Here is a 27,952-nt window from a genome sequence, read left to right as displayed (position 1 = left end):
TTTGCCTCTTATTGAGGCTGGGAGAGTACAGTTTCTGCAAGATCACCCAGTAGGTTTCTGTAGCTGACGAGATTCGAAGGATCACAGTCCAGTGCTCTAACCATGCTGCATCTCAGTGATTGCTATCTTTAAATATTTGAAGGATATCATAAAGCATTTGTAGCATGCTTGTTTTTTTACAGTTATAGACACTAGAAGATAAACATGTGGATTGAAATGATGTGAAAACAGATTCTACCTAAACGTTGAGAAGAACATTCTTACTGTGCAAGTTGATTGACAAAGGAAAAGATTGCGCTGGAATGTGTATCTTTAGAAGTTCTGTATAAAGAGGTTAGATAGATCTTATGGTCCTTCCCACTTCTGAAGCTTCTGGAGTTCTGTGGTTTGAAGTGAAATCGCTGTATTCACTTTTGATGTGTTCCACAGCAAGCACACTATATTTATTCAACAGGTGAAATGTATCTTACTGCCATTGATAAGTCGGCTTGAACAAAGTTCATTCTGCAACTTCTCTAAGCACAGGATGTCAACTTTTTGTGATTCTTCAAGCACATGATTGACTGCAGGGACTTCAGTTTTCAGCCTCTCTAATAAATTAATGTCTATATCTATCTTCCATGTCAGTTCACCATTTAAGCTTTCATCATTCAATTCCTTTTCTTGCCAAATAGAAGTTCTAGTGTGCACAGATCCAGAAATTGACGTCTTTGATAGAAATGCCATATGGTAGTCATGGTCCTGTGCCATTGGACTGTCTCACGCTGAATGGCGTTTTTGTGACAACACACTTTACTGTCAGTTTGATAATCAAACATCTAAGTAATATCAGCATTCATGCAATATGCATTTTACAGCACGCACAAAGCATTCATTTATGTCTTGGTAAGTATAATGTTTTAAAGCCAAAAAAAAGCAAAGAAATAAGAAGGGCAACTAAAACCCTTACTTTAAAAAATGTTGGCTCAATCAGTAGCATTAGTTTGGTTACTTTGACTGTTTTATATACACACACACACACACATACAAACACACATACATACGTTGGACAGCTGGTTAGCAATGAATTTCCAATTTGTATGTATTTGTGCTGGGGAGATTGCTCCATCTAAATATCAATGTCATGAAAAAACAATATTCGCAGAAGACCAGAAATATTGATGAATGATGGAAATGCTAATATGAGCATTACATACTAAGAATGTAATGAAATAAAAACTGTTTGGAAAAGTTTTGTGATAACTTCTTACAGTGTAACTTCTCCCCCTCTTTAAAGATATATGCAGTACTGGAAGAAAAGATTCGCAGAGCAGCCGACTACAGACTTCTGCCCAGTAATAAAAACAAATTCTGAAGCACCTCTAGGTAGGTATAGTTGGTAATTTAACCCAAGTAATACAACCTGTAATGCAGGTTATAGGGTGCTGTTAGATCACCCAACTGATGACATGATTTTGTTTAGTGTGGGGTCCTGGAACATGTGTCTTTTTTTTCAATTGTTGGATTGCATTTAGCCCTTGCAACATTGCTTTTGGTGAAAGATAACATGGGCATTGTAGTTCTACAATATCTGAAATATTGTGCTTCCCCCACCCTTGACTCAATTGTCATAGCCTGTAGTCAGTGGATATTTTGATTTACTTTGAATACACCATTTGCATGATGTTTTAAGAAGATCGTGTTACATTTTAGATGATAAATTTAACCATAATCTATACATATGGGCAAAATAATAAAGCTTTTAATTTTTATAGTTTCTAGGTGTTTTATGTCCTCATCAATTGACAGGGACTTAATCTGCATCTTTCATCAGCATCTGCAATTGAAGTTAGAAGTGTAATATCACATTTTATTATAGACATAGATTATGAGCAAGACTACCTTTTAAAGGTTTTATGGTTTCTATAAAATATAATGTCTTTATAAATTATCATCACCATCCATAGCCATCTGCATTAATCGCCAGTCTCTGCAGTTGTTATGCACAAAACTAAAAGTACCCTGTTTTGGTTGGGTTCAAACCTGCTATCTCACCCTTACTGTATTGCTATTCTCCACCCCAGTAATCATTTAGCTCATACCAAATTTGCCTGGGATAGAAGCTATTTCAATGCCTGTGTGTTTTCTTTTGTCCCTGGTTTCATCTTCTCTCCCTAACCTGACCAAGGCTGTTTTCTTTCTTCCAGTTCCTTTTCTCCTCCCTCCCATGCTCATTCACGCTTTCCTTCTCTTCGTGGCTCTCTTCCTCCCCCTGCATCACTCTTAGGGTTGCCATATTCTAGTCTCCAACATCTAGGTAGCCTCTTTTGTGAAGTATGCACTCATTTCAAATGATCAAACAGTGCCTATGCTCAGCCTCTTACCAATTTGCAAAAAGGAAATAATCATACTGATCTGATTAGGTTTACTGTAAGGATTAGAGAGTTTATAGAATAAACGTTCTTTGTGTGCCCAGCAGCAGGAACTTGGAACATTACTGTTTTGGACTACAACTCAAGAATCCTCTAGCCAGCATACTAGTGTAACACAGTGATTTATAGTTTTAAATTTTTCAAAAGAGGCTGTGTCACAGGCTTCATTTGTTAGTTCTTAATTCATTGTTTCTTACATAACAGTTGAGTAGAATAGTAACTCCGGCCTTGTTTCTTATCTAAAATCTTACAAATAGTCTCTCATTAAAACTAACCCTTTTATAAAACTACTTCAAACAAATGCTGGAAATGTGGCAAAAAGGAAAACACCTATTTCCACTGCTGGTGGACCTGTGTAAAGGCTAGGGAATTTTGGAAAGAAATACATCAAAGAATACAAAAAATGTTACTAATTAAGATTAATTTGGACCCCAAACTGCTTCTCCTAGGTATATGTGATATTGTAGAAGACAAAAACCAAGAAATATTATTTAGCTATCTGGTAATAGCTGCGAGAATGATATACGCTAAAGAGTGGAGGGAAAAGAATAGACCAGACATAAAAAAAAGGTTTAACAAAATCTTGGAAATTATGATCATGGTTAAACTTACTATCAAACACCCAAGGCAAACCAAAAAAAAGAGAGAGAGAGAGAGATTGGGAACTAATTAAAATTATTTTAAAAATGAGAAATTCAAAATAATAATATAATGAGATACTAGACAAGGATAAGAGGCCAAACAACTGTCTCAGATTTAGCACTAAAGGAAGAAGAATTATTGTAATGGACAAAGAGGAGATGAGATATAAGGGTACTATAGGTACCAAGAGAACATCACATAAAACAACACAATAGATGGAAGTCAATTTTATTTGTCTATAGTATATGTAAGTAACTATGTTGTGTCTTTTTTTATGTGGGTGAAGGTGTTGGGATATTCCTTTTATTTTTTGTTTCTCTATTTGTGTTTATGTTTGTGTCAATTGTCACCTCTTATTTCCCCGTTTAGCTTCCCTGTACTATCCCCTCACTGTGAGTAATTGTCGTTGAGATTCACATTCCTTGAGAAATGATTTCAATAAAAATATTATTTAAAATCTTACAAATGCTGCCGATAAAGGTATTATGTGCATTATACCATTATCCATTTCATACTATGCATCAGTTAATAGAGTGGATGTGTTCCTGGACATTATTTCTTTGATAGAAAATTTGGTATCAAAGGCAGAAATAACATGGGAAGAATAAGTATATGATTCTAAACCACAAAAAGAGCGGCATGTTTCAGCAACTTTTTATTCAAAACAACATACACATATGAAATGCAACTACCGAGTCATATAAGCATTGCATAGGTAAACAAAAACATTTTGAATGATCGACTTCAAATTTCCCTCCAAAATGAATGCAGGGATTGTTTTTTATTTCACCAGCTGCCAGTTTTCTGATTATTTTTATTTTTCCATCTGGCATTAATAGAGATATGTCTACCTTCTTCAGTGTTAACTTGTCTAGTATATTTGTGAACAATCCTCTTAAACATTAATATGCACTTGTTCTGACTGACTGGGATTGTCATATAGACCTGAAATATAAATAAAAGTCGGCATGTTAAGGGGCTGTACTATATGTGCAAAAGTGATTAACTTTCATTCTGTAATCTTCTAACAGAGGACCAGGACAGTTATTTTCTTTTATGTGATGCTTTGCCTGAAGATAGGGAACTGAGGGAGAAGCTCCAACAACAGAGACTGGTAAGGTGTATTTTGCTTTCTAATGATTTCAGAGGTTATAAGTCTCAATTTTTCAATATTTTTTCCTAGCTAGAAGATGGAGAGAACTTCATACTGCTCTTTGACTACCAGTTCATGCATAGTAGGACTTAGGAGGAGAGGGAAAACCAGCACTTGGGTTCAGATTGGATCCTAGCAGTTGGCTTGCTGGATCACCTTGGGATGTTATGTACCATTCTTAGAGAAAGTGAGATTGCAAGTGCTTAATGGTAGTGGTTACCTGTGGATGCAGAACCATCAAATATCAGAACTTGGACAATAAATCCAAAACCCCTTGAAGGAGCAAGAGCTAAAACTAGATAAAGCTTGAGAAAGTTCTCTTCTCTCAACTACTCATAGAAACTTGTGTAGCTTTTCCTTGGTGTGTCTTTATCACTTTGTGACTTCCAATGGAATGGGAAGATTACGAGGAAAATTCAGGGAAAGATTACGAGGAAACCTATAAACTTTGGTGTCATTTTGCCACAGATATAACGTAGTAATTGCACCTCTGATCCATGAATTGGTTGTGATGAAATAGTGCTAGAATTGATGGGCAGTAAGAAAACTCGATGGTGGTTATTTTTCTTTCAGAGTGACCAGTTCCCCACTTTTTGCATATGCTGAGAACGGGCAAGAATAGGTTGTTATTTAGCAGGTTATCCATCTTCTTTGAAAAGAAATGGAGGCTATCAAAACAAACAAGTTGAATATTAGAGTACGGGTTGGGCAGAAGGTAGATTAGGATATGCTAAAAGTCGTGTGACTGAATGTCAGTATATTGTTAATGGAATCCAACCCCTAGCTGTTTTAATAATAACAATTGTCAGGTCTAATTTACATTCTTAAGATTCTCTAATCTGTCAAGTGTAATTTGGAATGTGCAAACTATACCCACTATGGCAAAAAGAAATGAGTACTTATTTGGCTGAACTACTGATGTTCTACGAAAAGTACAGAGGAGATCCTGCAATTCTGAAGTCTGTATTCTGCATTAGAGGGCAGAATATGTGACTTTTTTTTAAAAGGAGAGCAAAAGCTGTGGCCACAACACTGGAGAGTTTTATTTAACTACCTATTTCCTGCCAAAGTGCTTAACAATGTGTGAGAATGAACAAATTTCAAGCCTTAAAAGAGAAGGTCTTGCTCGATTTAATGGCCCTGGGACACAAAACAACTGGATCTTTCCCCAAGTGTATAATATACTTTTTTTTTTGTCCAAAGCAATTTTCAGTCACAAATACTGTACAGTTCTCATTTCATTCATTTCCTCATGGTGACAAGGAAACTAAATATCTTCTCAGCTCCCATTTTCCCACTTCAAGCCCTCTTGTATTACCTTACCGGTAAGTGTAAAATATAAATGATTTCTTGCTTCATTTTTTCTTTTGGAGAGGATACCCTAGACTCTCTCTTACTCACTTGCCTGAAGCAATATAGAGCTGCATACTAGAAGCACTCAACAGTAAAAATGCAGCTTTTATTTAAATTGGAGGAGAAAATCCCCAGAAACAGATATGGAAATATGATCTGTTTTAAAATACAGTAGGAGTTCTGTTGGGAATATGGTAAGTGATAAAATATGTTTTTTTGCTGTAGGCTTTAAACCTATATTTAAATTTATCCTTTTTTTTTTCAGGAAAAAAAGGTTTGATCTTTTCATTAATCTATTCCTCAAGGAACCCATAACAGTCATATTTGACCTATCAAGGAAAAAATATGCTATACTTTTATAGACGAAGTCATTATATCTCATCTAGATTTTTCTAATACTATTTTTATGGCACTCGTTTTGGGGAAACCCATACTTTTGAGATTAAATGAAAATTGCTCTAGGTTAGATAATCTTTCAAAACTTTCTGTTTTTGTTACTATCCTTCCTTCTTGCCATGAGAATATTTAAATTAATAAATGAAATAATGCTTTGAAATGACTCACATACCTATTGCTCATTACTTGGAGAAATGGTGACCATAGTTGCAAACATGTTAATACAGAGAACTGAAGGGATTTTTGGCTCACTAGGGAAAATCGGTGTGCGGATTGAATGGTTTCTTTATTGTGTCCCCCGGATATAAATGTTTTTTTTTTCCCATGGGTTGTTTCCCTCCTAACAATCCAGGGAAAGAAACCTTGCATGTTATGAGAGAAACAAACCTCTAACTTTTTAGCAAAGAAATGAAGCAGCAAACAGAAAGCACCCATTTTAGAGTAGATTTTTCTAATTCCCCATTGCAATGTAAGCCAAGGTTCACACCTTTCTTTTTAGGTTACTGTATTGTGCATGTATAGTGTGGTCAATATAAAATCACTGGGAATAACTTTCTACAAAGTTTTACCGTTTCTTTTTTTCTTCCCCATCATCATCCTCTTTAATAGAGAGAAATTCTGGAGCAACAGCAGCAAGAACGATATGATAAAGATTTCCATGGTATATGTATGTTCTGCGACAAAGAATATACTGGCAATAGGTTGGTATTGAATGACTGTATCTACTTACATTCATATGTCTCAATCCAATAGAAGTAGATGATGTGTCCTAAAATGCCTTATGCTGACATAACTGAAACAAGTTTTTATAGGTTGCTGTGGGTTTTCTTGACTGTATGGCCATGTTCCAGAAGCATTCTTTCCTGACGTTTCACCTGCATCTATGACAGGCATCCTCAGAGGTTGTGAGGTAAGTTGGAAACTAGGCAAGTGGGTGTTATATATCTGTGGAATGTTCAGGGTGGGAGAAAGAACTCTTGTCTGTTTGAGGCAGGTGTGGATGTTGCAATTGGCCACCTTCATTAGCATTGAATAGCCTCTCAGCTTCAAGATCTGGCTGCGTACTGTCTGGGGGAATCCTTTGTTGGGAGGTGTTAACTGGCCCTGATTGATTCATGTCTGGAATTCCTCTATTTTCTGAGAGGTGTATTTACTTACTGTCCTGATTTTAGAGTTTTTAAATGCCGGCAGCCAGATTTTGTTCATTTTCATGGTTTCTTCCCTTCTGTTAAAATTGTCCACATGCTTGTGGAGTTCAATGGCTTCTCTGTGTAGTCTGACATGTCAAGGTGGCCAATTGAAGCATTCACACCTGCCTCAAACAGACAAAAGTTCTTTGTCCCACCCAGGACATTCCACAGATATATAAACCCCACTTGACTAGTTTCCAACAGACCTCACAACCTCTGAGAATGCCTGCCATAGATGCAAGTGAAACATCAGGAAAGAATGCTTCTGGAACATGACAATGCAGCCCGGAAAATTCACAGCAACCCAGTGATTCCAGCCATGAAAGCCTTCAACAACACATTTTAAAATATTTTATTGATTATTAGATGTGAGATGGATAACCCGACAGCTCTCCTGGATGAATTCATTTAGCCTGGGATTCCCTAATGTAATATCCTCTAAAAATGGGGTTGCAGCCCATGTCATCCCCCAACATCATGGTCCTGTTGTCTGCAGATGGTATGAGTTGTAATCCAACACATTGGGAAGGTTCCAGATTAGAGAAGACATATATGGTCCAGCCAAATAATTCTTTAGAGCCAACTGCAAAGCATGATTGCAGTCTATATCTTCTATACTTCTCGATACCTCCCCAGTAAATAGTTAAAGAAAAGGATATTAAAGCAGATGATTTAGAAGACAACTCAAATCAGAATAGCAATATTGCTAATAGTCCAAGATGATTGGATTCATAATCTGTAATATCTAAAGCAGAGGTCTTCAAGCTTTTTAAACAGAGGACCAGTTCACAATCCCTCAGACTGTTGAACTATAGTTTGGGGAAAAAATCAAATTCCTATAAACAGTGCACATACCTTATGTATAATGTAAAACAACCATGAACGAACAATACAGTATTTAAAATGAAGAACAATTTTAACCAATGTAAATTTACCAGTATTTCAGTGGGAAGTGTAGGCCTGGTTTGAGTTGATGAAACAGTCAAGTCAATTAGGATTGTTGTTATAGTGTGCTTTTAAGCTGTTTCAGCCTTAGGCTGGCCCTAAGTCTAAAGTTTAGGGTAGGGGCCAAGTAAATGATCTTGGGAGGGCCAAATCCAGCCCAGAGGCTTTAGTTTACAGACCATTGATCTAAAGGCATTAGGTTGCTTACTTCTTGGTAGCCTTTGAAACTAGAGTTTCCCTTTCATTACAATCTATGTTTTGTGGCAAGAAACTTCATACATTTAATGACATGGCATGGGAAAAAAGAGTGTTCATTTTCCATGTTCCAGATTTATAGAAATCAATTGGAGGACCTCAAATTTTATGTTCTACCGGTTTGGGGGGGGGGGGGGTGAAAAAGAGAGAACTCTCTCATTACCATGTGTAGTTTTGTAAATTTCTGTTGTGTTGTCATTTTGACCTAAGTCATGTTTCCTTAACTAAAAAGTTCCAAATTAGTTTAGCAGATGGAGAAAATGCTGAACACCTTTTACCTCCTCTTAATCCTCTCCTTCCTAGCGAACTGATTTTTAGGCTGCACATTACAACATAAGCATACATAGGCAGATGTACTGATATATTTGTGGAGTCATAAATTTTTTGCCGATTGGTACATGTGAGCATCATTTTCTTGTTCAAAATGGGAATGCTATGCACTTAAATTGTGTGGATTTGCATTTGATTTAAGTAGCATTTTTATAGTTGATTTTACTAGTTACCCAGTAGCTCAAGAATGCATGTCTTTTTTATGTATTAAATAGAAATTCAAGCCTATACCCAGCACTCCATAAAGGTCAGCTTCAGTTGGAAACTAAATGTAGACTTGCATTGGAGGACCTAGAGTTTCCAAGAGAAGTGAATTCTCTAAAAAATCTCTAGGTCCTCCCACATGACAGGAGAAAGTTGGCCATAGAATCATACTAGAGAACCTACAGATTCTTATAGAGAACTTTTTAATCAGACCCATAAATAATCACACCTGTAAAAGTCAAATCCACAAATGTAGAGGCACAATTGTATTTCTCTTATTTTCTATTGACCTACCAGAAGTAATCGGTTTAAATCAGTGGTTCTCAACTTGTGGGCCATGGCCCAGCAGTGAGCCGCAAAAATGAAAATCCAGTCCGCAAACCCTCTTCCTCTTTATTTATTTTATTAATTTTATTTCTATTCCTTTCTGCAGAGCTGACCATTGCATTGGCTCGACACATTATCTCTAGATTATTAAATATGGTTTTCTGTGGGCGAGCAGATGGTGACTACTGAATGGCATATGTTCTGTTTCAGAAACTAGAGCTGATGTGGTCTATCCAATGCATTTTTCTGAATCAGCACCCCAAATAACCAAACTGAATGTAAAGTTGACCAAAAACAGATTCGTAATCCTTTTGGTACTAATGTTGGAGAGTGGCCCCTGGTCAAAGTGGTCCCTGGTCAAAAAAAGATTGAGAACCACTTATTTAAATAATGATATCCTAATATAATAATGAGATAGCATACCAGGCCTGTCCTGAATTCCACTTCTGTTCTACACATTAAATTAATTCAGAAGTTTAAAAACCTTAATCTGGTTAACCTTCTGTCTAAGAACAGAAACGAGCTGCATGATACTGCATTCTATCTTCCCCTTTCCTCTGTTGTCTCTACAATGAAAAAATAACAATCGCAAAAGGGAAAATCAGAATTTTTTTCCAGTGCTGTCATTTTCAGCACTAGCCTTTAACTCAAACACATGTTTCAAGCATCCCTAAAAGTGCCTTGAAGGAAGTATCTGTTTCTTATTTTGAAATGTTTTGCAGGTCAATCCTTCTCAATCACATGGCAAAGGATCATGCATTCAATATTGGATTGCCAGACAACATTGTAAACTGTAAGGAATTTTTGGATCTTCTACAGAAGAAACTTGATAGGTACATGAGCATCCTGCTTTACTGTCTTTTAAAAAACATTTTAAAGTGTTAGATTTATATTGGTTGCAATTACCCCTCACCCTTCTCTCACTGTTCCTGTTTACAACAACGTCCAGTAGGTAGTCTCCATATAAATAGTAAAATCAATCAGAGTCCACAACTTGAGGTGGGATGATGGCGCAAGGACCAAACTTGGCACACAGACCTGATATGCCAAAATTTGATTACAGAAGGGGTTTGGGGGGAACCGACCTTCCTTTCTGGGAGTTGTAGTTCACACACACCAGGGAAACTTGACCTCCACCAATGATGGACCTGGACCAAACTTGACACACAGAACCCCCATGACTAACTCAGCCTACTGGAGAGGTTTGAGGGACTGACTTACCATAGTGGGAGTTGTAGTTTACCCTAAAGCCAGAGAGCACTCTGAGTCCCACCGATGATGCTCTAGAGCAAACTTGCCCAACATAACAAACTTTAGGTACTTTTTGGAGTTTCAGGGGGTTAACCTGGCATGATGTCAATTGTATTTAATCCACAAGTTTATGCATTTTGTACAATTAAGAAACTGACTTTTTCAAGTAATAATAAAAATTAAAAAATTAAGAAAAAGAAAAGAAAACAGCTTCTGCTTTCTGGATTCTCCCTTACCTGGGGGAGAATTTGATGTTTTTCCCCAAATTTGTTTAATCTGGAGTAAAACTGTGTTATGTAGCATTGCCCTGGGTTAATTCAGATCAGTCCTGTGCAGGGTTTAGCCGCTGCAGGGCTGATCAATTTCCACATCAACCTAAGTGGCCTTAGAAATAGGTTTGAATCATGGAAGCGTTCTAGAGCATTGCTGTAGAAAGAAAGATGATTTGAGGAAATAAATGAAAAGAACGCTAGGGAAGGAGGGCCAAGCAATGAGGAAATGAGACAGTGTTGAAGATAGGCCTACTCTAATTATGACTCAACCGGTGTCTTTTGTATCTAGCAAGAAGCCTGAAAATAGCTTCAGGTCAGAGGCACAGTCTAAGGCTTCATTGCAAGCACCTGCTGGGTATTTGTAATGCTGGATATGAACTATATTGTGGTTTTGTGTTGCTATACTAGAATTAGGTGGGTTTAGAAGAGCGCATGAAATTTTATTGAAGACCTTTTTATATAAGCAGGTTTTTAAGGTATGACCAGAGAGAGTTCTTATTAGGGAGTGCTCTTTATTTATTTGTAACACTTTTAAATTATTTTATGCTGGTGATGTGATTTTTAATTGTTTGCAAAGTTTTGCTGTTCTTTTAAATCATTCTCTTTGGGAGCCAATTATCAAATTCTCCCATTTAGGGAGAAAGGTAGCATACCAATTAAATAACTAACTCAGTAACATATTTTGAAGTTAGTAGTAACTTAAAATTTCATTGTGATTCATGCTCAGACAATAAAAACAGAGTGATAGAGAGGGTGTTTTTCATTTGGCATTCTTTTAATGCCAAGCAGGGTCATTCTGCCCGAAAGTATCTACAGTGTGTATTACTAAACTTCTTGATGTTCTTCCACAGCATAACACTCTTACAATAAGCAGCCTTTTTCATAAGACTCGTTACATGCTTTATCTGCGTGCTTTTTCAGCATGGAAGCTCAGTAGTTCTGCCCGTTGAACTTCTAAGAGTTTTAATCTCTGAAATAAGACTCTTGTAAATTAAATATATCCTTTTCCCTGGATTTCCCTCCTTTTGAGTGTACTTTGCCTCTTTGATTCCCTGTGCTGAGCTGTACAACTTAAACACTACACAAGGATGTAATACAGAAAAAAATACTTAAAATAATTAGAGTTATGTAACTAAAATGCCCAATTCCAATAAATCAGCAATCCCATAATCTCTGTAAAACCAGATAACAAATAACAATGATGTTTTGATTTTATATACTTGCATCCAATCTGTCTTTGTATACTCCTCAAGTAATTATTTTCCTTCTTTTAAAAAAAATTTTTTTGAATTATCATACAATTTTGACACTGCATTAGTCTTTATCTGGCTGATTAGCATTGCTTCCATAGTCATTTGCTTTCCTTCCTCCTTAGTTTGCAGTGCTTATACTGCGAAAAGATATTTCGTGATAAGAACACACTCAAGGATCACATGAGAAAGAAGCAGCATCGCAGAATCAATGCCAAAAACAGAGAATATGACAGATTTTATATTATTAATTATCTGGTAAGATATTTATTTGTTTTTAATAAAATAAATGATGAATTTTTTTGCAAGTAGAAATTCTCCTTAAGGTGGTATAAACAAATAGCAGCAGCAACTGCAAAAATGAAATGTTGCATATAAAACGGAACATGTTAACAGTAAAAGATCCTCAGTCATGAAAATTGTTCATTTTGTTACTTAATTCACAACAGATTCTGTTAAAAGCAGATTCAAGCAACCGGTTCTTAAAGCCCCGTTGAAAAACGTAGCCTGCTAGGAAGCCAGATTTACTTCTTGAAGGAAAAATGTCATAACAAGCTTCTTTGGATCTTGCCAGAGAGAAGAAAGTCTGGCTGATCATGAAGTCTGTTCATATTCCTTTAGATGTGACAATGAGCTACAGGTAAACTTGGGTCCAAAGCCCAGGACATTGAAATCTGGGAGAGAGCAAGAAATACCACCCAGAAAATAGCAGGAAATGTGAATGCAATGCTGCATAGGCTAAAATAGTGTGCAATAACGTGGTTGTATATTGGGTGTTATCTTCTGGGGCTGGAGCTTTTTTTGTCATTTTCTCCCTGCTTGAAGGGGAAAAGAACATTATAGTCAAGATTCAGGGTGTGGTGGCTTCTTCTTTGGAGGCTTTTTAGGAGAGGTTGGATGGCCATCTGTCGGGAGTGCTTTGAATGCAATTTTCCTGCTTCTTGGCAGAGGCTTGGACTGGATGGCCCACAAGGTCTCTTCCAACTCCATGATTATTTGATTCTAGGGGGACTTCACAGGGAATGCAACCTGCCCAAGACTGGTTGACCCACGTATATCCCATTCCCTACCTATGTCTAGATAAAGTTTTGGTTTGTTTGGCATCACAAAGCTGGCTTGAGGCACCTAATTCAGCTTTCCAAGTTTCTAGAATATACAGTTGAATAGGAGAGGTAGAACTGTGTGTCAACTGTGCATTTAGGTTAAACCTCCATATGCATTTTCCCAGTAAATATGTGTAGCTATTGGAGATAGGTTGAAGAGGGCAATGTCCATGGTGAAGAACAGAAATTCTTCAGCACTGTTAAACATGGCTAAAGGAGCCGTTTTGGTAGATAAAGGTTTAACTGTGCTAAATTTTAAAAGACAACTTGTTTCCCTTCTTCCCACCTATTAACCATACAAAGCTATCTTTTGTTTGATCTTCCTCCCCCTTAAGTTTCCATACATTAGTAATGGGTAGTGTGTTGTAAATCAACCTCATCTTCCTTTACCATTGGCATTTTGGTTAGAACTGATTAGATGCATCATTCTAAGAATAGAGCACCACGGTTTTTCCCATTCTTGCCGTAAGTGGTGTTTATCCAAGCAAGCCTTAATGATGATAATATTAACTTGGCTCACCTGAGGCAAACAGCTCTAAGCCGTATCAGATTCCAAGTTACTAGTATTTTTTTTCTCTTCTACTGAATATGGGCCATTACCTTGAAATTAGAAATGTGTAACCTCTTATCCTTCAGGATTGCTCAGCTGCAAGCATTCAGTGGCCATGAACCGTTCATGAGGTCTTTCCAAGAAGGCAGAAATGCAATAAACTACAGTACAAGCCCTATACCCAAATAAGTTTTCTCTAAACATTTTCTAGGTCTTTTAATGATGCTATGATATGCTTCTGCCAGATGTTGACTATAGAATGGAGGATCTAGAAATATGTTCTCTACCTTAGGTTCCCCAGTGCAATATTATGGTATGCATCTGCCAGACCTTGATCATAGCCACTTGGGTGGATTTAGAGAGGTGTTCAAGCTCCTTCAGTGTGATTTTATGGAATGCCTCCACTGGAAGTAATTGGTTTCAGTAGAGTTTACTATTATCTCTTGATTTCCCATTTCCAAAAGTATCTCAGGAATGAAGATCATGTTGTATTGGTTTCCAACAATGTTTGTTTTGAAAGTAAATATTGTCAAAACAAATAGCCATTACTGTAACTCTGGTAATCAACTTTCTTAACATTATAGCTGTTCTAGAATGCAGCTTAATACGATTATTTGTGGCTTATAGCTTAGGAGAGCCTGTTGTTGTTCTGAAGCGGTTTTGTGTGTGTGTGTCATAGTTTCAGTGCTCTCTTTGCATTAGCACTCCCTGAAGGCCAATTTGCAAACAGCTTAGATGTCAGGTCACAAAACAAGCCTAAAATAAGAGCCCAAACCTCCACACACACAAGCCCTGTATTCCTCGCCATGTATCTGCCCCATTTATAAGCATGATGAAAAATATCTAGCCTTTGGGTCCCTGCCTCTTTCCCTCTACTTGGATACTCCTATGGGACCAGACTGTCTGGCTGAATTGGTCCTAGTAGCCTTTTCATTTCTCTAGTGGTGGGCAGACTCAAGCCATTTAGCAGATTTGCTTGCAGTGGAAATAGCTGGCAAAATTCCCAAGGTTTTTAAAGCAGCTGGAAATTGCTAAAATTAAACACAGCTCAAACATATATGCACACACATCAGTATCCATTGCCTATTTTAAACTTGTGGATCACTTTGTAGTATTAAGTGTAGAAGGAGAGAAATCTTTTCCCCCTTCACTTTATTTTTACCCAGCTGTTGGCTTTGCATTAAAATCTAGCAACTAATTTGCTAGAAGCAGCCATTTCCATAAGAAACGGTGCAATAATCTTGAGGGAGAAAAGAGAAGCTGGAATGGTGTTAACTGCCTTGCATTATCTCACAATCCTGGCAATGTTAATGAATCCAACTGCACTTGGAAAGCGCACCCTAGAGAGTAACATCTCTCTGAATTAATTACAAGACTTTAATTCCCTAATCTGTAATGACATCTTGTTAAAGGCTATTCCTGTACTGTATGCCAGGACGCCACTTACCTGACATCGTGTAACAGTTCAGATATAAGATGGATCCCTGTTGTTGTTTTAATCTCTTTTGATATAAAATACTTATACCTTTACCATTTTGTTGTATACACTCCATTTATTTATTTCTCCCCTTTTGCTCTGATGTTTTTTACAAAGATATATTAGGATGATCACTGCCACTGAATGCCTACTAGCACTAATTGCTACTATATGCCTTCATGTTGACTCTGACATATGGAAACTTTTATCATAGGGTTGTTGTGTGTTTTCTGGGCTGTATGGCCATGTTCCAGAAGTATTCTCTCCTGATGTTTTGCCCACATCTATGGCAGGTGTCCTCAGAGGTTGTGAGGTATCATTGGATTTAATAGGATTTCCTTGGCAGGATGTATTCAAGAAAGGTACCATTGTGTTCCTTTAAAGCTGGAGAAATGTGGCTGGTGAAAAATAGAATTTAGTATGATGATTACAATATTGGTTTAGGAGTGGAGAGGACTTTTCAGATCTTCACGTAGCCATATCGATTAGTGGATGGTTTCACCTTTTCAGCCTAACCTGCCTCACAGGGTTCTTATGAGGATGGATATGGGAAGTAGGCTCATGTGTGTTGCTTGCACTGTTTGGAAGAAATGTAACACATGAATGCGCAATATTAAAGACATAAGCTAGGTCTTCAGCTAGACAGCAATAGCAAAATAATAGACAAGTTCAGGTGCTGTAGGCTACATTTCAGAGGAAGAAACTAGCAAAACAATTTCTGACTTTTCTTGCCTTAGAAAAACTTCTGAAATTCATGGGATCACTATAAGTTAACATGTGACTTGAACTTCCATAGACACAAACCATTCCTCTGGAAGTTAACTGCAGTCAAATAGTTAATTGACATCAAATGGCATTCTAGATTCTAGAACTACAAGCAGTTCCCTGGTTATGGACAAGATAGGTTCTACAGATTTGTTCTTAAATGGAATTTGTGTGTAAGTCAAAATACATACATTTTTCAACATAACTTCAGCCAAAATTATTTTTAAAAGCACATTTGGATAGCATAGGGAAGAGTTAACACCACTGTAAGGTTTGCTTTGCTGTCTGTGTTCAGAAGATTTCATTTCATGTTCTGTCCCTGTGAGAACTGGATTTGAAATTTTGGGCTTGTTATGGAAACAAGGATGGGTGATAAAACTTCAATGAAGACACCTTCCCCATGATAACTATTTCAGGAGTGATTTTCCCTTCAGAGGGGTAGACTTCTTCTCACTTGCTGTTGTCTCACCCCCGTTCTTAACTATGAGCCATTTGCAAGCCACTCTGAGTCTCCTTGTGGAGTGAAAAAGGGGGTATAAATTAACAGAAACACCATAATAATAACAATGTCATGGACTGCCAGTATTGACTGATAACCCACAAATGACAAGTTCGTAACATTTTGTGACCCATTATTGGTACAGTTCTTTATTAAATTTCTTGATCCTTTCCACAACCATTCCATCAAACTAACTTGTGACAGTTTGCATCCCCAAGAAAAATATTATTTTCACACAGTAACACCTTGAAATCTCAAATAATATAACCATAATAGGCAAGTACTGTAGGCTATATTTCAGAGGAAGAAACTAAGAAAACCACCTCTGAAGATCCCTATGACAGTTATGAGGTCACCGTAAGTCAGCAGGTGCTATCAAGACACAGTAGATAGCACCTTAACTTTTTATCGGCATACTAACAAAACAACCCCAATGCCATGCTGAAAAGGAAAGTTACTGTGAAATGTGGGAGTTTGTTCATTTGTTTGTCTTTAAATCCATCATCTAAAGATCTGGATATCTTGCCTGGTCTTAAAGGAATTCTGTTTGAACACACACACATTCAAATAAAAACAGACAACTTACCAGGACAGGTTTTTTTCCCAATGAACATCCCTATCTGAAGAATAATTCAAAGGAATCCATAGGCATCACACAAATAAGCAATAGCAACCTTGACAAAATGCAGGAGATCTGATAACTGTTCAAGGTTGCATCATAAAATAGGAACGGAGGTCTGAGCTGCAATGTCTTGTGTACAGTCTTATACATATTGTACAGCCTTGATGAAGCTATTTCTATCTTTGTGTAATTGTTGAATTCTGAAAGGTTGCTAAGAGTTATATTATGTGAAATACATGTATACAAAGGGAAATGAATTGATTTCTGTTTTTCTGTTGCCCTATACATTAGATAGATGTTTAGAACGTGGAATGAGTAGTTGAATACAGTACACCCCCTCGTATCCATGGGAGAAACATTCTGAAACTTCCATGGATCCCTGAAACTATAGATAATAGCAAACTATACTTTGGCCAGAAGTATACCATAGAACCACACTGGAGGACCTAGTGAGGTCCAGAAACACTTCCAGGAGGTGGAGGGTTGAGCATGGATAAATGAAATTGTGGACATCAAACCTTTGGCAAAGGGGATTGTACTGGATTTACTTTTACCACCAAGACTATAGAATAATTTAAAATGTAGGCTCTTCTTGTGGTAAAGTGGATTTCCATTTGCATTTTTCTTCAGGAATTTGGAAAGTCCTGGGAAGAAGTTCAATCAGAAGATGACCGTGAATTGTTGTCCAACCAGGAAGAGTAATTGGAATCTTTATTCTATTTATGGACTGAGGAAGTGAAAAATCTGCCCTATAAGCCTGATATATCATATGTAAAGTCCTGATTTTCAGGGACAAAGCAGACAGGATAGAAAAGACTTATGATCTGGATTTCCATCATTTTTAAATGTGAATAATGTCCAAACGTAAGAGGGTTTTGAACTAGGGTCCATGGGACTATTAAAGACAGACTTCAGCTTTCCTCCACATCGTTGTTTTTAATCATTATTTTACCAGCAGCAGATACAATTTCCCCAAAGAGTAAAATATATAGATTCTTATATCCTATGAGAAAAATAAATTTAGGCTGTCACCTTGCCTCCTTACTTCATGATTGCTTGCTCATATTTTAAAATGCTGCACACGTATGGCAACTTTTAGTGGCTCTTCTCGTATTTAATCTCCTCCTTCTGTTAGTTTTCATAAAGGTGTGCTCAGTTACTGTGCCTGCCTGCCCCTAGAGAAAGTTCCAGTCCAAAACATGGAGAGGTAGTTGCCAAAGGAGTTGAAATATCTCATTTCTTATTACTAGAGTGCTGACAGTAGTGAATGAACAATGGTCCCCACCTCTGTTACTGTTCGCTTTGTAAAGCAATCATTCCTCAACTGGTGTTCTCCAGAGGTATTGACCATAATGGTTGGGGATGAACAGACATCTGGAGTGGCCTTCCAGTTGAAGAAGGCCGCTCTAGGGCTAGAAAATAAGTCAACTACCCAAGGGTGCCATTGGGATAATGTCTGATAAGAGTGGATTTTTACCAACATGCAGTAGTATTCACCTTACCTATTTGTATTGAACTGTACACTCTCCAAAACTTTGCACCACTTTCTTAAGCCTTTATTTGATGTTCTTCTAAACAATTTGTGATGGAAGAGGAAAGGAAACAAGATGAAGAGGTAAAACCGAGTGCCATTCCATCCCTAGGTATTATTACATATGAATTTATTAGTGTCAGGAGCAACTTGAAAAACTGCTTCTGGTGTGAGAGAACTGCCCATCTGCAAGGATGTTGTTCAGGGGATGCCCGACTGTTTGATGTTTTACCATCCTGTGGGAAGCTTCTCTCATGTCCCCGCATGGGGAGCTGGAGCTGACAGAGGAAGCTCATCCTGCGCTCCCCATATTCAAACCTCTGACCTGTCAGTCAGCAGTCCTGCTGGTACAAGGGTTTAACCCATTGCGTCACCGGGGGCTCCATTACATACAATGATAAATTGCCAATAATTTGAAATTATTATAGAAATTATTACCCAATTTTATTGGATTGCAAAAGGGGGGAGATCTGTTCATATGTGTGATGAGTCATGGGCCATGTAGTCCCGTTCAAGGCACTGTAGTCCCAGATGAAGAGGAGAACTTGGGTTTTTTACCGTCTCAGTCAGAATTGGAACCTTCCCAGCCAGATTTGGGAACCTTGCACCTGCAAGAGATTTGTCTTCCAGAAATCTGTCAAACAAACCCTGAGCCTAAATCTCCTGTGTTTTCTCGCCACGAGTTTTGTAAACATCAGAGAGCTGTTCAAGCGGCCTCTCGTAGGAGTGCTAGGATAGCTGCTAAGAATTCAGCTGATTAAGCCTGCTTTCCATGGGAAACCTTAAGGAGTCATGCATCTGGACTCAGAGATTAGCTTTCGTTTCTAGTTCCCCAGAGAACTGCTCTTTGGTGGGAAAACTAGACCCTATTTAGGTGTTTTACCCACAAAGACATCTTGCGGAGTCAATTCGTCAGCTACTGGAGTAAGTTGTGTGTGGACAGCGCGCTCCGTTTCCAAGCCTCGTTCCTGTTTCAAGCCTTGTCCCTGATTTCAAGCCTTCGCTCCTGTTTCCAGCCTTGTTTACCTTCGCGGACCTTGCCTTGTTTTCCAGGATTCAGCCTCGCTTTGCTTCCCGGATTTTACCAAGTAATTCCACGGATCTTGTTCCTGCTCCTCGTTACCTTGTTGTCTTGAATCAAGCCTTGTGTTCCAAGTATCAAGTTATTTCCTAGCCTTGCTCAAGTTCATGGACTAAAGGACCTTGTCATCTCCCCTCACTTGCTTGGCAAGTGAGTGTTTCGGTTATTGGATTACAACTTTGGACCTTAATATTTCATATTGGACATTGTTTCTTTGGACTAATTTTGACCTTTCCTGAAAGGTCTAACTCTGGACTATTTTCTACACTTGTTTTTATTAACTTTATATACTCCTTCAATAAAGATATTAGATAGATTCTGGCCTCTGTGTATGGTTATTGGTGCCCTGCAGCCTGGGTCCTGACAGTTTGACTCCGCCACCCTAAGCACCAATTAACCTAGGCCAGAATGTCTACCGGAACCGTGCCGGGTGGCCAGCCACTTAGCTACACCATCGACAAGGAGGAAGTGGACCGCATCCGTGATAAGCTCAATGCGCAGGAGGGAGAAATAAAGGGATTGAAGGAACGCGGAATCCGTCTCCCAGCCTTGGCATTGCCAACCAAGTTTTCTGGAGAAGCTTCTAAGGTTCATGTTTTCCGTCGCCAATGCCAAGCTTATCTAGAGGCCCGCAATGCCGAGTTTCCCCAAGAAGACATCAAAGTGGCGTGGATCTATAGCCTTTTAGACGGGCCAGCGGCCAACTGGGCGACGGCGCTGTTCGACCAAGGTTCCCCACACCTAAGATCAGCGCAACATTTCTTGGATCACATTAAGGCGACTTGGGGGATCGAAGACAATTTGGAGGCAGCCGGCCATAAACTCCGGCGCCTCTCTCAGGGGGACAGACCCTTGTCCCAGTACATAGCCGAGTTCCGAGTGCTGGCCCACAGCACCGGATGGAATGATATAGCCCTCAGAGGACAATTTCGGGAGGGTCTCAACATCGAGATGTTGGAAGAAATTTCCAAAGTGGATCCCCCCCATTCTCTTGAAGCACTCATTGATCAATGTTTACGAGCTGAAGTCATGCTTGCCAACAGAAAACAATGGGTCCGAGGCCAGAGCGGTAGAGCTGGGGTGAAACCTCCCGCTCCCACCAGCGTCCAGCTGCGTCCAGTATGGAGACCCCCGCCACCAGCCCCATACCCCAGGGGGAACGAGGAGGTGCCGATGCAGTTGGGCAACGTGCGTCCCAGGTTAGATGCCGCCGAGAAGGCCCGCCGCCAACGCCTAAATCTCTGTTGGTACTGCGGAAACGGGGGCCACTTCGCTAGAGAGTGCCCAGCCAAAGGGAAGCCCCCCGCCCGTCTGGCGGCGGCGTCCTCCACGGAGATGAAGACGTCTGAGGCGGCTGGCACACAGCCGGCGGGGGAAGCCAGCGACCGGGCGTAGAGAGGCTCGCCAACCCGGTCAAAAAACCCACTCAAGAGCCGCCAACCGGAGTCCTATTTCTTCTAGTGGTCACCTTGTGGTCAGCTAAAAAGGGGCCAGTCATGGTCCATGCCATGATAGACTCAGGAGCTACAAACAATTTCATTGATAGAGAGTATGCCGACTCTCTGGGATTACAATACCATGACTTCAAGAATGCCCGTGTGGTGCAAGCCATCGATGGCCGCCCCCTCAAGACGGGTCCCGTAAGCCAGTGGTCGGAACCCACCAGAATGTGGATAAGGGAACATATGGAAGAAATTTCCTTCTTTGTTACCGAGGTTCCCCATTTCCCTGTAATTTTGGGAATTCCATGGCTGACACTTCACGACCCAAGCATCTCCTGGTCCAACAGAGAACTGCAGTTTGCTTCAAAATATTGCCAAAACCATTGCCTTGTAGCCAAGGTCTGCCATGCCACAGACACTGAACCCATTATCACCTTGCCCAAGAAGTACTCAGAATATTGGGATGTATTCAATGAAAAGGAAGCCGAGAGATTACCCCCACATAGACCTTATGACTGTGCCATTGACTTGGTGGAGGGGGCCCCGATCCCGCGAGGACATCTCTACTCCCTGACTGAACCGGAGCAAGAAGCTCTCAGGGAGTTCATAGAGTCAAACCTTCGCAAGGGATTCATCAGACCCTCTCAATCCCCAGCCGCTTCCCCAGTGATGTTTGTGAAAAAGAAATCAGGGGACTTACGCTTGGTGGTGGACTATAGAGCATTGAACAATATCACTAAGCGGAACAGCTATCCCCTGCCCTTGATCTCGGACCTACTAGACCGACTTCGGGGAGCCAAGGTCTACACCAAGCTGGATCTTCGGGGGGCTTATAATCTAGTTCGCATCAGAGAAGGGGACGAGTGGAAGACCGCCTTCCAGACTAAATTCGGATTATTCGAGTCCCGAGTTATGAATTATGGATTATGTGGAGCTCCCGCAACGTTCCAGCATTTTGTCAATGACATCTTTCAGGATTATCTAGATCGGTTCTTGATCATCTACCTGGACGATTTTTTGGTGTTTTCTAGATCACAATCAGAGCATGAGAACCACGTAAGAATGGTGTTACAACGATTGCGGGATCATGGACTTTATGCCAAGCTGGAAAAATGTGCTTTTGATCTACAAGAGGTAGATTTCCTGGGATACCGCGTCTCACCACTAGGGCTCTCCATGGACCCGGCTAAGGTTTCAGCAGTATTGGAATGGCGGGCGCCAACCAACAAGAAAGAGGTGCAACGATTCTTGGGGTTCGCGAACTATTACCGCAAGTTCATTCCAGATTTTGCCCGCTGGTCTGACCCAATCACCAGCTGCATCCGTGGGAAACAGCCTTTCCGCTGGACAGATCAAGCAGAGAAAGGGTTCCAGCAACTAAAGAAATTATTCACGTCCCAGCCAATCCTTCAGCATCCAGATCCTGAAACCCCTTTCGTTGTGCAGGCGGATGCCTCCGATGTGGCAATTGGGGCTGTACTCCTACAACCAGTGGGAGACCATCTTCATCCTTGTGCCTTTTATTCCCGTCAATTGACCGCGCCAGAGAGAAATTACACCATTTGGGAAAAGGAACTATTGGCCATAAAGGCAGCCTTTGAAACTTGGAGACATTGGCTAGAAGGAGCCAAATTTCCCATTGAAGTCCATACTGATCATCGAAATCTAGAGCATCTAAGAACTGCCCGCAAGCTAAATCAAAGGCAACAACGCTGGGCTTTATTCTTTGAATGTTTTAACTTTCAAATTCATTATGTAACCCCAGCCCAGACCAAGCAAGCAGATGCTCTGTCACGAAAACCGGAATACGCTGCAGGGCGCAAGGAGTCCTTTGAGTCCCAGCTGCTACAACCCGAAAACTTTGCCACGCTCACAGTGGGAAACACCAAATCCACTTCCATGGAATCAACTTCCCCTACTCCAGGACCCCTTTGTGCTCAGGAAATCAGGGCTAGTCAGCAAGCAGACGCCTGGGCACAGGACCAACTTCGCCAAGGACTACGTTTTCCCTTTTCGCTTAAGGATGGGCTACTTTGCTATAGAAATCATGTTTACATCCCCCCAGGACCGGGCAGGGAAAAAACACTTCGTCTGTGTCATGGCTGCAAGCCAGCAGGGCATTTCGGGCTATTTAAAACCATGCATTTGATCCTAAGAGATTTCTGGTGGCCCAAGATCCGCAAGGATGTGGAAAAATATGTCAACACCTGCCCAGTATGCCAGCGCTCCAAGACAAGAAGAGAAAAGCCCTCAGGGCTCCTGCATCCCCTCCCTACACCATCCCGCCCATGGGAAATAATCTCTGCGGATTTTATCACTGATCTACCACCTTCCTGTGGATTCACCACGATCCTAGTGGTGGTGGACCTTTTCACCAAGTTAGCCCATTTCATTCCCTGTGATGGCCTTCCCACGGCCAAAGAAACTGCAGATCTATTCCTCCAACATGTTTTCAGATTGCATGGATTGCCCAAGAGTTTGGTCACAGACCAGGGGTCCCAATTCACCTCTCGTTTCTGGAAGGCACTACAAAAACTATTGGGCATAGACTCTCGTTTATCTTCGGCTCATCATCCCCAAACAGATGGGCAAACTGAGCGCACCAATGCCACTTTAGAACAATACCTTCGCTGTTATGTGAACTACCAGCAAGACAATTGGGCTTCCCTGTTATCGCTGTCAGAGTTTGCCTACAACAATGGGGTCCAGGCTTCTACTAAAGAAACGCCGTTCTTTGCAAACTATGGCTTCCATCCACGTTTCTTTCCCCCTGTCATTGAAACCTCAGAAGTTCCCGCAGCAGAGGACTGGCTGCAGGAACTCGCAGCGGTGCAACAACTCTTGCTCCAGCAATTAAACCAAGCCAAGGAGGACTATAAACGTCACGCGGACAAACACCGCCAACCGGGCCCCGAAATCAAGGTAGGAGACCGGGTTCTTCTGTCCACTCGCTTTTTGCCCTCCCATCGCCCTTGCCGGAAGTTAGATGCCCGTTTCATTGGCCCCTATCCAGTGGTGGCGCAACTTAACCCCGTGACTTTCAAACTCCAAGTTCCGCGCTCAATGCGCATTCATCCGGTGTTCCACCGCTCCCTACTCCTTCCGGCGGATGGTGTGCGTCCTGATACAGACCGACCGGCCCCCCCTCCTGTTTTGATGAATGGGGAGGAGGAGTTCGAGGTTGAGGACATTTTGGATTCTCGCTTTCACCGCCGTCGCCTACAATATCTCATTGACTGGGTGGGTTTTGGCCCTGAGGAACGCTCTTGGGAAGACGCTTCCACAGTCCATGCTCCTGATCTAACCCGCCGCTTCCATCAGACCTATCCCGCCAAGCCGCGGCCCCGCGCCTCGGGGAGAGAGTCCCGGTTTGAGAGGGGGCTTGAGGAGGGGGATAGTGTGATGAGTCATGGGCCATGTAGTCCCGTTCAAGGCACTGTAGTCCCAGATGAAGAGGAGAACTTGGGTTTTTTACCGTCTCAGTCAGAATTGGAACCTTCCCAGCCAGATTTGGGAACCTTGCACCTGCAAGAGATTTGTCTTCCAGAAATCTGTCAAACAAACCCTGAGCCTAAATCTCCTGTGTTTTCTCGCCACGAGTTTTGTAAACATCAGAGAGCTGTTCAAGCGGCCTCTCGTAGGAGTGCTAGGATAGCTGCTAAGAATTCAGCTGATTAAGCCTGCTTTCCATGGGAAACCTTAAGGAGTCATGCATCTGGACTCAGAGATTAGCTTTCGTTTCTAGTTCCCCAGAGAACTGCTCTTTGGTGGGAAAACTAGACCCTATTTAGGTGTTTTACCCACAAAGACATCTTGCGGAGTCAATTCGTCAGCTACTGGAGTAAGTTGTGTGTGGACAGCGCGCTCCGTTTCCAAGCCTCGTTCCTGTTTCAAGCCTTGTCCCTGATTTCAAGCCTTCGCTCCTGTTTCCAGCCTTGTTTACCTTCGCGGACCTTGCCTTGTTTTCCAGGATTCAGCCTCGCTTTGCTTCCCGGATTTTACCAAGTAATTCCACGGATCTTGTTCCTGCTCCTCGTTACCTTGTTGTCTTGAATCAAGCCTTGTGTTCCAAGTATCAAGTTATTTCCTAGCCTTGCTCAAGTTCATGGACTAAAGGACCTTGTCATCTCCCCTCACTTGCTTGGCAAGTGAGTGTTTCGGTTATTGGATTACAACTTTGGACCTTAATATTTCATATTGGACATTGTTTCTTTGGACTAATTTTGATCTTTCCTGAAAGGTCTAACTCTGGACTATTTTCTACACTTGTTTTTATTAACTTTATATACTCCTTCAATAAAGATATTAGATAGATTCTGGCCTCTGTGTATGGTTATTGGTGCCCTGCAGCCTGGGTCCTGACAATATGTGATATTGCTATATGTGTAGCTACAAGGGTGCCAAAATGAGGGCACTGCTCCCCCCAAATTCCAACCCCCCAAGATATTTTCCTCAAGTTTGCAAATTTCTCACATTGAAATCACTTAAAATTTCAGTTGAGCATTTAGAAGTGCAGTGTCAGCATCCAGAGAAAAGGGGCAGGCAAAAATAATGGAATGCAAATGCAGCAAATAAAATTAATGTTAAGTGTGAATGATTTTCAATATCTCACTCCCTGGAGTGCTATAAATTTGAGGACTGAAGAGAATTTCTACGTGGTGGGATAGAATTCTTAGTATGGGTTGTAATGGCTTTTTTGCTCCCCTGTAGCAACACACCTTACATTTTTGATATAGAGAGGCAGGGATATGACTTCACAAGTATCCCGTTAAAATAAGCACACTCATAATCATATGCTGCACATGAAACATTCAGCAGTTGTTTATTTTAAGAATAATATATGTTAGCTAGGTCTCTCTAAACAAGGAGATTGGATATTGCTGATTTTTGGGTATACTGTGTCTGGATGATAGCGTTATACTCATTCAGTAATAATTTAACGGTCAAGGTTCCTTACTACAGACTCTTGGGATCTGTAGTTTGAGGAGGCATTGAGAATTGCCTATTGACAGGCACTAAAGCATTTTAGCATAGCATCTCATTCAACTACACATCCCAGGTTCTGCAGTTTTATTTAACTGTGACTTGTTACTGCATAATATGGTGACACAATGGGTTAAACCTTTGTGCCAACAGAACTCTTGACCATAAGGTCGGCGGTTTGAATCCAGGGAGTAGGGTGAGCTCCCATCTGTCAACTCCAGCTTTCCATGCGGGAACTGGAGAGAAGCCTCCCACAGGATGATAAAACATCTGGGTGTTCCCTAGGCAATGTCCTTGCAGACAGCCAATTCTCTCACACCAGAAGTGGCTTGCAGTTTCTCAAGTCATTCCTGACAGGAAAAAAAATCTATAATACAGATGCACCACCTGTTCATTTTCAATAAATAATAGCAAACCAAAGATTTGAGGGAGAGCAATTGAGAGGATATATGTAAAGGCCGTGGAAGTCCAGTGTGTTTTGTATATATGGCAAGCCTACAACAAAGAAGGTCCTATAAAATTCTGATTTCTTCCAATATTATATACATCATTATACTATCAGTCCCAATAATTGCAAACCTGTGTTCTGAGTGCAGTAATGATTTAACCAAAATAGAGGTAATGAGAAACAGCAGGGGGGAAAAACTAAGGGGGCAAAACATATTTTAAGAAATAGCTTCATTTGGAGTGAGCACATTCTTTGGCTACAAAATGCTGAGTATCTGATGGGTACATAAACTAAACAGTTTTAGCGATAAAAAGTTGATGTCTTTATAAACAAAAGACTGGGGATTCCTTAGCAGCATCACTTCACACTTCCAAGTAGACACGATATAGCAGAATTTATCTACAGCTACAGGCATAGACCCCAAACACCAGTTAAGGTGGCTTCTTGTATAATTTTTCCCCAACAGAGACTGGTCTGACTGGGAAGAACATCCTGTTTGTGCAGTCTGCCTCTTCTGTGAGAAGCAGACAGACACCACAGAAAAGCTTTATGTTCACATGGAGGTAAGAAGGATGTATGCTTTATATTAGATTGGAAGAAAAACCTTATGGATGTTGCTGTACTGCAGCTCCCAGCAGCGCTGGTAAACATAGTCATTGGCAAGAAATGTTGAGAGATTTGTTCCAGCAATGTCTAGAGGGTGACATGATTCTACTTGCTGTGTTATATTTTGCTTTGGAAAATAAATTGGATAAACGCTGGGTTGTCTTATTTTAATGCTGATATCACATTCGTCTGGGTGCTGAAAAGGCCAACATTGATGTCTAATAGTGTTGTAAACAGTCAGGGATCTGGATACTTAGTAAGCTAGACTCATCATGAATAATAATAATAAATAAAATAAAACTTTATTTATATCCCGCCACCATCTCCCCACGGGGACTCGGGGTGGCTTACATGGGGCAGTGGCCCAAACAACATAAGAACAAAATATAAGCAACACAATACAATCACAATATAAAAAGATAAAACAATAATGCAATATATCAATATAAACAACAATACAAGATAAAAAAAAACTTCTCTAGATGTTAAGATCTTCAGGAGAATGTCTCTATCCATATTGGATTGGGCTTTATCCAGTTGCTGCCAGACTGATAAAATTATGACAACTCCAGGTACAGGGCAAAGAGGAAAACAAAATCAAGACCACTGGATATGCTTTGTGTGTGTTTATGTATATGTGCCCTATTTGCTTATAGTGTAACTATTTATACAGATTGTGTTTAATTCTATTTAATACATTTATTCTCTCTCTCTTTTCTTTAAAAAAAATCCCAATACCAGGAAGCTCATGGATTTGACCTGTTAAAAATTAAGTCTGAGCATGGTAAGTAAATGTTTCTCTGTAATGGAGACGTCCATTGTCAATGCAAATATGGCCTTTTAGAGATATAGAACCAAACTCCAAG

General features: G+C 40.3%; 1 protein-coding gene across 1 annotated transcript in view; it reads left to right on the top strand.

Annotated features, from left to right (window-relative positions):
• The window catches only part of znf277 (zinc finger protein 277), a 54,486-nt gene that overhangs the window by 20,680 nt on the left and 5,854 nt on the right, over window positions 1-27,952 (top strand). The window contains exons 3-10 of the mRNA XM_003221203.4: window positions 1,277-1,365; window positions 4,085-4,167; window positions 6,565-6,656; window positions 9,929-10,039; window positions 12,105-12,237; window positions 17,626-17,693; window positions 26,947-27,043; window positions 27,828-27,870. Of these exons, the coding sequence (XP_003221251.3) occupies window positions 1,277-1,365; window positions 4,085-4,167; window positions 6,565-6,656; window positions 9,929-10,039; window positions 12,105-12,237; window positions 17,626-17,693; window positions 26,947-27,043; window positions 27,828-27,870 (716 nt within the window). The remainder of the gene's footprint in view (window positions 1-1,276; window positions 1,366-4,084; window positions 4,168-6,564; window positions 6,657-9,928; window positions 10,040-12,104; window positions 12,238-17,625; window positions 17,694-26,946; window positions 27,044-27,827; window positions 27,871-27,952) is intronic.

Source organism: Anolis carolinensis, chromosome 5 (assembly GCF_035594765.1).
Source record: "Anolis carolinensis isolate JA03-04 chromosome 5, rAnoCar3.1.pri, whole genome shotgun sequence".
NCBI classification, from domain to species: Eukaryota; Metazoa; Chordata; class Lepidosauria; order Squamata; family Dactyloidae; genus Anolis; species Anolis carolinensis.
The sequence above is the reverse complement of the archived record's forward strand: the minus strand, read 5'-3'. Positions and strand labels throughout refer to the sequence as shown.